The following is a 12,038-nucleotide window of genomic DNA, read 5'->3' on the forward strand; positions in this document are numbered from 1 at the left end:
ATTGGTTTAACACTTTCAGTTTCTACATGATGCCATGAGTTATTTCATAGTTTTGATGTCTTCCCTATTATTCTACAATGTAGAAAATAGTACAAATAAAGAAACCCTTGAATGAGTAGGTACATCCAAACTTTTGACAGGAATTGTAGATCTCTCAGGTTAGCATGAGTGCTCAACAATGCACTCTCCTACCTCGGGGTCTCTTCTCAGTTTCTGTCACAAAGATACCTGAAACAATACTTTCAATCAACATTTTTATTGAACCTTAAATTAACTTATCCTTTATCTATCTCTATCCACACACACAAAATTATTTACAATGGTTATGACCAAATTCAAGCAACACCCACCATTCAGACAGCCACCTACTCAGCAGCAATAATCAGATGCTTCTACTGGAGTTAGAGTTGGGTCTCCTGTGGCAACATGTAACTTTTTGACCAACCAGACCAAATTCGCATAGAAATTTGGGTTATAGATCTATTCTACTTTAAAGCAAGTCTAATACCGCTTTTATCTGTTCTATTTCTATGTTCTATTTGAGTCTTACGTTCAGTTTTGTACACAAGCTTAAAAAAGCTGAAACAATATTTTTGGTTATGGAAAATATATTTCAATGTTTAGATGTACAATGATTCTCTACACTATACTAGCTTATTTTGTCATATAAACTGACATTAGGCTAACTATTAGAGTTTTAGCATATAGGAAATGGTGGCGCGATTTCTGCATAGAGCAACTTAAGTGCCATTCACATGTGCTATTGCCATCGACACAACATGTGACTTCTTAAGATAAAAATAAAAAGACCAAGTTGCTAAATTAAAATAAAATTCTAAAATGTGGCATTTCATTAAAACAGTATCTGATCAAAAGGTAATATAGCTTCTGAGCTTAGTTTTTTCTTGGTTGTGGTCACTGGTGATGCAGATCCACAACGATCTGATTACTGTGAAATTAATGACCAGCAGTACGAGAATCGGTGGAATACGTTTCTTTTTCTTCAAATGTAGGTGAATGTCTGCTGGCATGAGAGTCATTGTAGAAGAAACATCGGTTGAATGTGTATGTAAACAAAAAGGTATGCTTGTCCAGTAGGGGGCAGTGAAAGTCAGGTATGATTCAAAGTGTTGCAGGTTTGGAGGGTGAAACCAGTGGGTGGATGAGTCATGGGTGTTTGGCATCAGATGTATATGGGGTGGTATTGCCTGTGGGTCAGTTTCTTTCTGCAGGTTGGGCAAGTGTGGGATCTCGACAGTGAGTCGCGGAGGCACTGACTGCAGAAAAGGTGACCACATTTTGTGGAGACCACTAGTCTGCCACTTTCAATGATCTAAAGGAAGAGGAAAACAGAATCTTAGTTGAAGAGACAACTTCACATTCTGGTAGCTACACAGCAATTACAGAAACAGTTTGGCATAGTCACCTTCACACACACAATGATGTATGCTTCTCTTACCTCAGCATAGGAGTCCATACACACTGGGCAGCTGACTGTACCTGGCGTAGACCTGTGGAGAACACCAGACCATCAGGATCTACCGCAACCCAAGGTCATGATTTCAGTGGTCACATGCCAATATTATGATTGGATAAATGGATGAATGAGATTGATGCTTTTATGTGCCTTAACACAAATATTCTAGTAAAATTATTATTATTTTTTTTACAATTTTATATGTCATCTGATAAGATTATCATGTCAGAGAGGTTGTTAGTACCTGGCTCTACTGCTGGCCTGTAGAGAAGATAGAAGGTCAGCACTGAGGCTCCCATTGGTATCCCCCTCCTCATCACTGCTCAGCACGTAACTCTCACCGCCAAGTCCACGTCTGCCCTGAAGCCCTGATATATGCCATTTAGCAGATAAACATGCATTTTTCTAACATAGTTTGTCTGATGTAGTGATGCATGATTACTTGAGGGTCAAAACATAGTTAATCTTAATCTCTGTGATTGAGGAAAACAATGAATTACCTTCATCGACAACCTGGTTTCCCCATTCGCAATCATGCAGTGGTGGAAAAGAAGAGAATAGAAACATAAAATGTCAACATTTCAGTCTTTAAACAGTGACAAACACTTATTGTTATCAATACAATTAAAACAGCTAATGCATACATCATTATTTGCATAGAGAGAGCTCCCAAACTCACCACCACAGAATCATTGTTGGTCAAGTCAACCACAGTTGACTCAGAACCTTCACATGTCAAGTCCACCACCTCCTCACCTGCACAGCCAAAAGAAGGGTTTGAAACCTATCCATAATCAACCAGAGAGAAAGGCATAAAGCCATTGGTACTCACTGCTAGTCCTACTGCTCTCCAGCACAGCAATGGTCTCAGCAGCGGCTGCTGCACGAAGTGGCATAGTGGTGGTGACTCTGCTACTCTTGGCTGTGCGTCTGGAACTTGAGGGGGCTCCAGTCCTTCTCTTCCTCTGTGTCTGTGACAAAGTACTGCTTTTTAGTAACCAGACCCCTTTGCTTAAGTGAAAATGAAACTGAAGGTTTTGGAGGGTTATCATGTGGCAGGAATGTGGGCCTACAACAAACACTACACATTGCCTGCTACCGTAGGCTGAATGCTAGATCAGCCATTTACATGTTAAAAATGTTATGGGATGCATTTCCTCCGTCGTTTGACGTTAGGCCACTCTGGTAGGCCTACATTATGATCAAATAGCCTCAGTGGGTACAGCCTCAGTGTTCACAGTAAACGTACACTGGAAGTTGCAAGGAATTTTCACATCGTTGCGCTCAGCAGAACTGACATTTTCTCTGTGTCAAAAAAAAAACGAGGGATGTAAAGGTGAGAACTTACTGTACTGCTCATGTTGTGATGGGAAAGGTGTGGATGAAAATCGGTCAAATATAGTACACGCTGATAAATCTACATCTGTTCCGACTCAAGCTCGAGACCAATTTAACAGTAATCTGGAGAAATAAAATAAACCAATGACGTTACAAAACAAGCAGTCACATCTGATAAACAACACGCACTAGGCATGAGCCTTTACAATATTTGTTGTTGTTGAAAAATAAACTTATTAACATTAGCGAGCTAATAAAACCAAACAGCACCACAATCCATCTCAATCTCTGCTTAGAGAAATACAACGTGAGTTTATATACTAGCTACGTTTATCCACAAACATAACTAACCAATTGTTGTGTGGTTTAGCTGCTGTGATACCAAAAACAGCTGGTTAGCTAGCTAAGTTAATGAGGTTAGCTTGCATATTAGCTGGGTCTGAGCAGGGCAGCTCATCAAGAAGCGTAGGTTTATCCCGAGAACATAGTCATTAACACGGTTTATTAAGCATGACATGCGTATCTGATTATCACAAATCCAGTGGATAATGAAAACATGAGCTATAGTAGCGAGAATTAACATTTTAGCTAAAGAGCAAAGCCAGCTAATTTAGCTAATAACGCTAACATGCTCCTATGCAAGCTCTACCTCCTTGTAAAATAGGTTTACAACCCGAGTCATCTTAACCTAACGTTAACAAAAACATTCAACATTTGGGTGAGTGACAGCTAGATGTATTAAATTATAAATAATCCAGGTTTAAAATGGTACATACTTTTTGAAAATCAACTTCCTCTCTCCTGCAGCCTGCTAACCAAATACAACGGGAAACGCTTCTTCTTCTTTGGGGTTGGGTTGGCTGATCGCATCCACACGCCCCACCTTCATAGAATGAAAAAATGCAGCAGCAGCCCCGGTGGGCAGAGCTGGGTTACGTTGGACTGGGACTTTTAAGCTTGTCGTTTTACAATGGGTCCACAATGGTCATGTGTAGCCTAGTTGAGATCAGTGTATTGCATTTAATTTCGTCCTTGAGTTAAGTAGAAATATATTTCAGTAGTAAACAGGGAAACAACAACGAGTTCCAGGCAGTTCACAATAGAAAATACCAGAGGGGCATCGTTTACTAGGCTACCTAAATTATTGGGATCATCTGGTTACCACCAGTGTTTGGAATACATTGAGTTACTTGACAACACAGACCATGGGACGCCTTTTCTCACCTAAGGTGTATTTGTCAAAGGTCCGCGGTGGGTCTGTGTAAACTATACGATTATATTGGAGACAGGTTTATTGCGGTGAATGTCATCTGTTCTTTTACTCGTATAGCATTTCTAGAGTAGAAGTAGAAGCCATATCAGCTAGGGAAAATAATTGTTCTCACTTTATGATAGAACATTCAGATGTTCTGCCTGACTGTGGCACTCTTTACCTGCATTTTTAGGATTTTCATGTGATCACAACAAAAATACTTATTTTGCTCAAATAGAGATAATTAGTTTTAGAATATAACATTCCGTTTTCTGCCTGAATGTGGCGCTGTTTACCGTTATTTTCTGGATTGTCTAGTGAACAGAACAAAACCAGTAATTTTACTCAGCTAGAGATTTAATGGAATTGTGTTTCTTTTAAAAGGTGGGCTGACCTGAATAATACATTAAGGGGAAAGTATCCAGAGGCGGATTATCGTTTGGCACATCTTTTTATTTACAATGCTGGCTGCCATGGTTTACACAAACACAGGACATTGAATGCTACCCGAATTGACTCAGTGAGGTCAAACAGGTGTGTGTGTGTGTTAGTCAGATTATCCAGTGTCCATAGCAACACTATTGATTATTTTCTATCCCCAGTGCATGTGGTGTATTTGTATTTATTATGGATCCCCATTAGTTCCTGCCAAGGCAGCAGCTACTCTTCCCAGGGTCCAGGAAAATTAAGGCAGTTAAACAATAAAAAAAAAACATTACAATATATTCACAACACATTTCACAACACATTAAGTGTGTGCCCTCAGGCCCCTACTCTACTACCACATATCTACAACACAAAATCCATGTGTACGTGTATAGTCAAATCACATTTTATTTGTCACATGCGCTGAATACAACAGGTGCAAACCTTAGAGTGAAATGCTTACTTACAAGTCCTAACCAACAATGCAGTTTAAAAAATACCTTTTAAAAAGAAGAATAAGAAATAAAAGTAACAAATAATTAAAGAGCAGCAGTAAAATAACAATAGTGAGGCTATATACAGGGGGTACAGAGTCAGTGTGCTGGGGCACCGGTTAGTCGAGGTAATATGTACATGTACTGTAGGTAGAGTTATTAAAGTGACTATGCATAGATAATAACAGAGAATAGAAGCAGTGTAAAAGAGGGGGGGGGGCAATGCAAATAGTATCTGGTCAAACACAATTTTTTCCGAAAAGTTTACTAAGGGTTGGTAACAGGCTGATTGGTCAACTATTTGAGCCAGTAAAGGTGGGCTTTACTATTATGTAGCTGAATGGCTTTTTCTTCCCTCCAGGCCTGAGGGCACACACTTTCTAGTAGGCTTAAATTGAAGATATGGCAAATAGGAGTGACAATATCGTCCGCTATCATCCTCAGTAATTTTCCATCCAAGTTGTCAGACCCCGGTGGCTTGTCATTGTTGATAGACAGCAATATTTATTTCACCTCTTCCACACTCACTTTACAGAATTCAAAATGACAATGCTTGTCTTTCATAATTTGGTCAGATATACTTGGATGTGTAGTGTCAGCGTTTATTGCTGGCATGTCATGCCTAAATTGGCTGATCTTGCCAATGAAACAATCATTAAAGTAGTTGGCAATATCAGTGGGTTTTGTGATGAATGAGCCATCTGATTCATTGAACGATGGAGATGTTTGCCTTTTTGCCCAAAATGTAATTTAAGGTGCTCCAAGGCTTTTTACTTTAATTCTTTGTCATTTATCTTTGTTTCATAGTGTAGTTTCTTCTTCTTTTTATTCAGTTTAGTCACATGATTTCTCAACTTGCAGGATGTTTGCCAATCAGTTGGGCAGCCAGACTTATTTGCCATTCCTTTTGCCTCATCCCTCTCAACCATACAATTTTTCAATTCGTCATCAATCCACGAGGATTTAACCTGACAGATCTCAAGATCTGTCAGGTTGGATGGGGAGCGTCGCTGCACCTGAGTTCAATTTCGAGTCTCATAGCAAAGGGTCTGAATACTTTTTTTAGAATCTTAGAATATATTTTTCTTATAACTGTTTTCGCTTTGTCATTATTTGGTATTATGTGTAGATTGATGAGGAAATGTATTTAATCCATTTTAAAACAAGGCGGTAACGTAACTAAATGGGAAAAATGGGAAAGGATCTGAATACATTCCGAATAAACTGTATATACAGAATAGGTTGCCATTTGGTACACATCCCATCTGTTGATGAAGCCACCTGAAATCAATGGCTGCATACCAATTGTCCATCCCTCTCCTCATGGATATCCAAGCATTGGATAGGAGTAAGCATTAGTTTCAGCTACTTTACATCATTGTTAAATCCCTGAGATGAGAAGAAATGTGCATGTCCACACTTTGGAAGAAGGACAATGGATATGCAGCCAATGTTGATAGTCACAAACCTTGGAGTCATTAGTAAAAAATAATATTCTATAAAAGGTCAAATGATTGACACAAGTTGTTGCAGTAGTAGGTAAGACAATGGATCCAGATCTGTACATGTTAATTGTGGACTTTAAAGTAACAGGCAGGTAGAGCGGGGCTAGGTGGGATAGGGCCAGGCACGTCCAGGTGTCAGGCCAGGGTGTCCTCAGTCGCGGTCCAAGAGCCTCAGGCCCTCCGGAAGGGGAGACAGAGAGAGATTATAGATGACTGTTAGTGAGAACATGACTAACACCATAGTACACTACATACACTGGTGGTAGAGAATAATCAATAGTGTTGCTATGGACACTGGATAATCTGACTAACACAGATACACACCTTTTTGATCTTGTTGAGTCAATTCAGGTAGCATTCAATGTCCTGCGTTTGTGTTAACCATGACAGCCAGCATTGTAAATAAAGAGATGTGCAGAATGATAATAAGCCTTTGGATCCTTTCCCCTTAATGTATTTAAACATTTTTATTTTTTTTACCCACTTTTTCTCCCCAATTTAGTGATATCCAATTGCGATCCAATTACGCTCTTGTCTCATCACTGCAACTCTCCAATGGGCTCGGGAGAGGAGAAGATCGAGTCATGTGTCCTCGGAAACATGACCCGCCAAACCGCGCTTCTTAACACCCGCCTGCTTAACTCTGAAGCCAGCTGCACCAATGTGTTGGAGGAAACACTGTTCAACTGACAACTGAAGTCAGCCTGCAGGCGCCCGGCCTGCCACAAGGAGTCGCTAGAGCACGATGAGACAAGTAAAGCCACCCGGCCAAAGCCTCCCCTAACCCGGACGATGCTGGACCAACTGTGCGCCACCTGGTCACGGCCGGGTTGTGACACAGCCTGGGATCAAACCCAGGTCTGTAGTGACGCCTCAAGCACTGCGATGCAGTGCCTTAGACAGCTGTGCCGCTCGGGAGACCCCTTAATGTATTTTTCATGTCAGCCAGGCCCACCTTTTCAAAGACACACCATTTAATTAAATCTGTAGTTGAGTAAAATAAAAAGATTTGTTCTGGTCACAAAATAATCCAGAGAATTATGGCAAACAGCGCCACATTCAGGCAGAAAACAGAATGTTATATTCTCAGCCAGGACCATCTTTTCAAAGAAAACTAATTATCTCTATTTGAGCAAAATAAGTATTTTGTTGTGATCACAAGAAAATCCTAACAATTCAGGTAAAGAGTGCCACAGTCAGGCAGAAAATCTGAATGATCTATCATAAAGTGAGAACCATTATTTTCCCTGGCTGATATGGCTGCTACTTAGAAATGCTATAACAGTAAATTAACAGATGACATTCACCGCAATAAACCTGTCTCCAATATAATCACATAGTTTATTTACACAGACCCACCACAGACCTTTGACAAATAAATATCCGTGTGAAAAGGCGTCCCATGGTCTGTTTTGTCAACAAACTCAATGTATTCCAAGACTTGTGGTAACCTATGATCACTATTATTTAGATAGCCTAGTAAACGATGCCACTCTGGTATGTTCTATTGAGAACTGTCTGGGACTAGTTGTTTTCCTGTTTACTACTCAAATATATTTGACTTATTAAGTAAAATATGAAATTAACTGCAATACACTGGTCTCAAATATATTAGCATAACTAGGCTCCACAGAACCACGGCAGTCCCACTGTAAAATGAGAGGCTGTATTAAAACGTGTCCCAGTCCAACATGCCCAGCTCTGGACTTCTTCCTTTCTTCTTTTTTTCATTTTTCCCCCTTCTTCTTCTTCTTCTTCTTCTTCTTCTATGATATCATGGCGGTCCGCAAACAATCGTTTAAGTGCATGCCGCCACCTACTGTGCTGAATGTACGATCAATCGTGATCTGCCCAATTCTTTACTACAATGAACAAAAAAAACAAATACATCCCTACTAACTACCACACCCTCCCCCCCACCTCCCCCCAAAACCCTCCCCAACCCCCCTATCCCATTAAACTGTATCTATATCACGCTGAAACACACCCTTAGGATTGTTCAGCATGTCAACAACCTTTTCAACAGTAACATCTGTTACCCCCAATATCTCTTTTGCCGTCTCCGCAATAACCTTCAACCCGGGTCGTATTGATAACCTTGAGCACAAGATTTCTGAACAGGCCTCGAAACCATGCCAGGACCATCAGAAGCACCAGCCCCGACAGTAGGTCCACTTACTACAGGTACATTTATGTAAGCTCCATCATGTGTCCCTCCACACTTTTCTTTCCTTTACACTGAGCAGCTACATGTCCCATTCTTTGCCATTTAAAACACTGCAGTGCATATGGGACACATTCTCTAACATTGAAATTAAGGAATCCGTTCTGTTCTTTTTCCGGCAAGACTTTCTCAAACCTCTCCATCACTGATAAGCTTTCACTTCTTTGATCCTCTTTCCTACTGATCAACCTTTTGGCCTCAATCACTCTGCCTCACTTCACATTTTCTTTAATATCATCTATGGACATAGATATTGGGACCCCAGTGATGGCTCCCCTCAATCTAGCATATGCACCAGGTACCTGCCTGGCTTTTAATCTTCTTCCCATTAAGTTTTTCCATTTTCAAAATCTTCCCTTGCTGAGCGTGGCTACCACACAATATTAACAATCTACCATTTCCAATGAGCCGAGCTAATTTCACTTCACCTACCTCTTTCTCTACGGCAGTAGTTAGTTGGATAGGTTGTAAGTGAGGCCCTGTGGTCTCCTCAAACACTTTCACCACTTTCCACTCCAACACATCATTACTCTTGCTTCCTACCTTGGCCCTCTTTATGCTTTCTTCACTCACGTTTCACTGCTTTCTGTCTCATGATCTCTCTTCTTCCTACATCTTTCCACTACTGACCATTCTGGTCCTTGACCCTCTTCCTCCCGCTCCATACCATCAGAACTGACACCCATATTGTTCTCATTCCAGCACAGCTGTTGCTTCACCAACTTTTTCTCCATTTCATCCATTTAGTCCGCACTATCCGCCTCCATTTTCGACCTCCTCCCATGGCTGCCTGCTCCTTCTGCACCCCACTGGGTCTTCACAACTTTTTCTTTACGTTTTTTGGGCGAATCGCAACCAAATGACAGTTGCATACACCACCTGCTGCACTGGAGTGTGAGGCCGGTCACAACCTATCTATACCTCTATATTCTCTTAACTAACCCAGAATTTCTAATTGAATAAAAGCATTCCCTACAAACCTCACTACTCCCATCACCGCACCCATCCGCTCACCATTCCTGTCCAACCTCTCTGACCCTGTCAAACAACCTCTACCATTCTACAGCATACATTTCACAAAATAATAATAAATGTTCAACCGTTTCCTCTACCAAACAGCCATTACACATTCCTGTACCATGTTTCCCTGTAAATTTCAAAGAGGAATTAAATCCTCTATGCCCTAATCTCATCCTACACAACATAACTTCCTCCCTTCTGTTCCCATTATATGACATGATCTCCCATACAGATTTCCTAGTACTATAAAAACATTTATATTACATTCAGTCAACTAACAGACTCCCAACCAGAGCCACCCACAGGAGCAATCAAGGTCAAGCGCCCCGTCTAAGGGTGTGTTGATAGATCTCCAACCTGAACCATCGACCTATCGGCCTCTGGCCCAAGCGCCTAACTGCCAGGCCAACAACCATCCAAGATCGCCCCCCCCCCCCCCCTTCCCCCCACACACACACACACATAAAAACTCAACCAACAAAAGGAACAAGAGAAAAACAAAGGAAAACAACAATGCAAAAACAAAAGACATCAAGGACAACAAAGGCCAACTGTATACGTTTGAGTGCATGGGTGGCACTATTTACATGTTTGTATGTGTGTGTGTGTGTGTCCACGTGGTTGTGCACGTGTGCGTTTGAATACAGGTGTGTGTATATGCATGTTTACACGTGAACAAACACCTGCACGGCACTAAATGTAAGAGTGTTGCCCCTCAGTGTCATTCAAACATACTCTTTTTTTGTTTATTTTGACTTTTATCTTTCTGTCATTCTATCCTCTGTCCAGCAACTCCACTCCCACATGTCTCCAGTTCCCCATCCCAACCCTCAGCTTCCCTCAGCCCATATCACCTATCTCTGCTGGCCACCCTCTTCGAATTTCTACACGCCATATATCTACAACAACACCTTGATACAGATAACTTGAAACCCCATGATAAAGACCACTCCTCTACTGCTACAAAAGCACCTTGAGACAGATAACTTGAAACCCCATGATAAAGACCTCTACTGCTACAAAAGCACCTTGAGACAGATAACTTGAAACCCCATGATAAAGACCATTCCTCTACAGCTACAACAGCACCTTGACACAGATAACTTGAAACCTCATGATAAAGACTATTCCTCTACTGCTAAGTCAAATCAAATCAAATTGTATTTGTCACATACACATGGTTAGCAGATGTTAATGCGAGTGTAGCGAAATGCTTGTGCTTCTAGTTCCGACAATGCAGTAATAACCAACAAGTAATCTAGCTAACAATTCCAAAACTACTACCTTATAGACACAAGTGTAAGGGGATAAAGAATATGTACATAAAGATATATGAATTAGTGATGGTACAGAGCTGCATAGGCAAGATACAGTAGATGGTATTGAGTGCAGTATATACATATGAGATGAGTATGTAAACAAAGTGGCATAGTTAAAGTGGCTAGTGAGACATGTATTACATAAAGATGCAGTATATACGTATACATATGAGATGAATAATGTAGGGTATGTAAACATTATATTAGGTAGCATTGTTTAAAGTGGCTAGTGATATATTTTACATAATTTCCCATCAATTCCCATTATTAAAGTGACTGGAGTTGAGTCAGTGTGTTGGCAGCAGCCACTCAATGTTAGTGGTTGCTGTTTAACAGTCTGATGGCCTTGAGATAGAAGCTGTTTTTCAGTCTCTCGGTCCCAGCTTTGATGCTCGGGTGGTTGTTGTCCTTGATGATCTTTATGGCCTTCCTGTGACATCGGGTGGTGTAGGTGTCCTGGAAGGAAGGTAGTTTGCCCCCGGTGATGCGTTGTGCAGACCTCACTACCCTCTGGAGAGCCTTACGGTTGTGGGCGGAGGAGTTGCCGTACCAGGCGGTGATACAGCCCGACAGGATGCTCTCGATTGTGCATCTGTAGAAATTTGTGAATGCTTTTGGTGACAAGCCGAATTTCTTCAGCCTCCTGAGGTTGAAGAGGTGCTGCTGCGCCTTCTTCACGATGCTGTCTGTGTGGGTGGACCAATTCAGTTTGTCTGTGATGTGTACGCCGAGGAACTTAAAACTTACTACCCTCTCCTCTACTGTTCCATGGACAGCACCTTGCATTTTCTCTACTTCATAAGGAATATTCCTTCCCCTTTTCCAAATGGCACCATCATCTGTATATAAGGCCGCCCCGCCCCTATGCCCTGTCCAATATCCCAAAAGATAATAATCAATCTTCAACGTGAATAAGATAGTTATAGCACTATCCTGTGGATTTCCATTTTCCACCTCATATTCTCTTGATAACTCACCCTGAC

The 12,038-nt window shown here is 41.1% G+C and overlaps 1 protein-coding gene across 1 annotated transcript; it reads right to left on the reverse strand.

The window, feature by feature from the left end:
• Positions 1 to 240: 240 nt before the first annotated feature.
• Positions 241 to 3,738, reverse strand: LOC109905029 (E3 ubiquitin-protein ligase RNF4-like). Its single transcript, XM_020502153.2, has 8 exons — positions 3,592 to 3,738; positions 2,826 to 2,938; positions 2,310 to 2,448; positions 2,157 to 2,233; positions 1,978 to 1,990; positions 1,722 to 1,845; positions 1,460 to 1,511; positions 241 to 1,333 (listed from the first exon to the last, which is right to left on the reverse strand). Exons 2-8 carry the CDS (start codon positions 2,835 to 2,837, stop codon positions 1,184 to 1,186), a joined length of 567 nt encoding a protein of 188 aa, XP_020357742.1. The 5' UTR covers positions 2,838 to 2,938; positions 3,592 to 3,738; the 3' UTR covers positions 241 to 1,183.
• Between the last annotated feature and the right edge of the window lie 8,300 nt (positions 3,739 to 12,038).

Source organism: Oncorhynchus kisutch, linkage group LG15 (assembly GCF_002021735.2).
Source record: "Oncorhynchus kisutch isolate 150728-3 linkage group LG15, Okis_V2, whole genome shotgun sequence".
Classification (NCBI taxonomy): Eukaryota; Metazoa; Chordata; class Actinopteri; order Salmoniformes; family Salmonidae; genus Oncorhynchus; species Oncorhynchus kisutch.

Bases quoted from the DNA above. Each gene is read 5' to 3' on its own strand.
- LOC109905029 (XM_020502153.2), bottom strand. The intron at 2,234-2,309 runs GTGAGTACCAAT...TTGGCTGTGCAG, and splicing joins GGAGAGCAGTAGGACTAGCA to GTGAGGAGGTGGTGGACTTG. The intron at 1,512-1,721 runs GTACTAACAACC...TGTTCTCCACAG, and splicing joins CAGGCCAGCAGTAGAGCCAG to GTCTACGCCAGGTACAGTCA.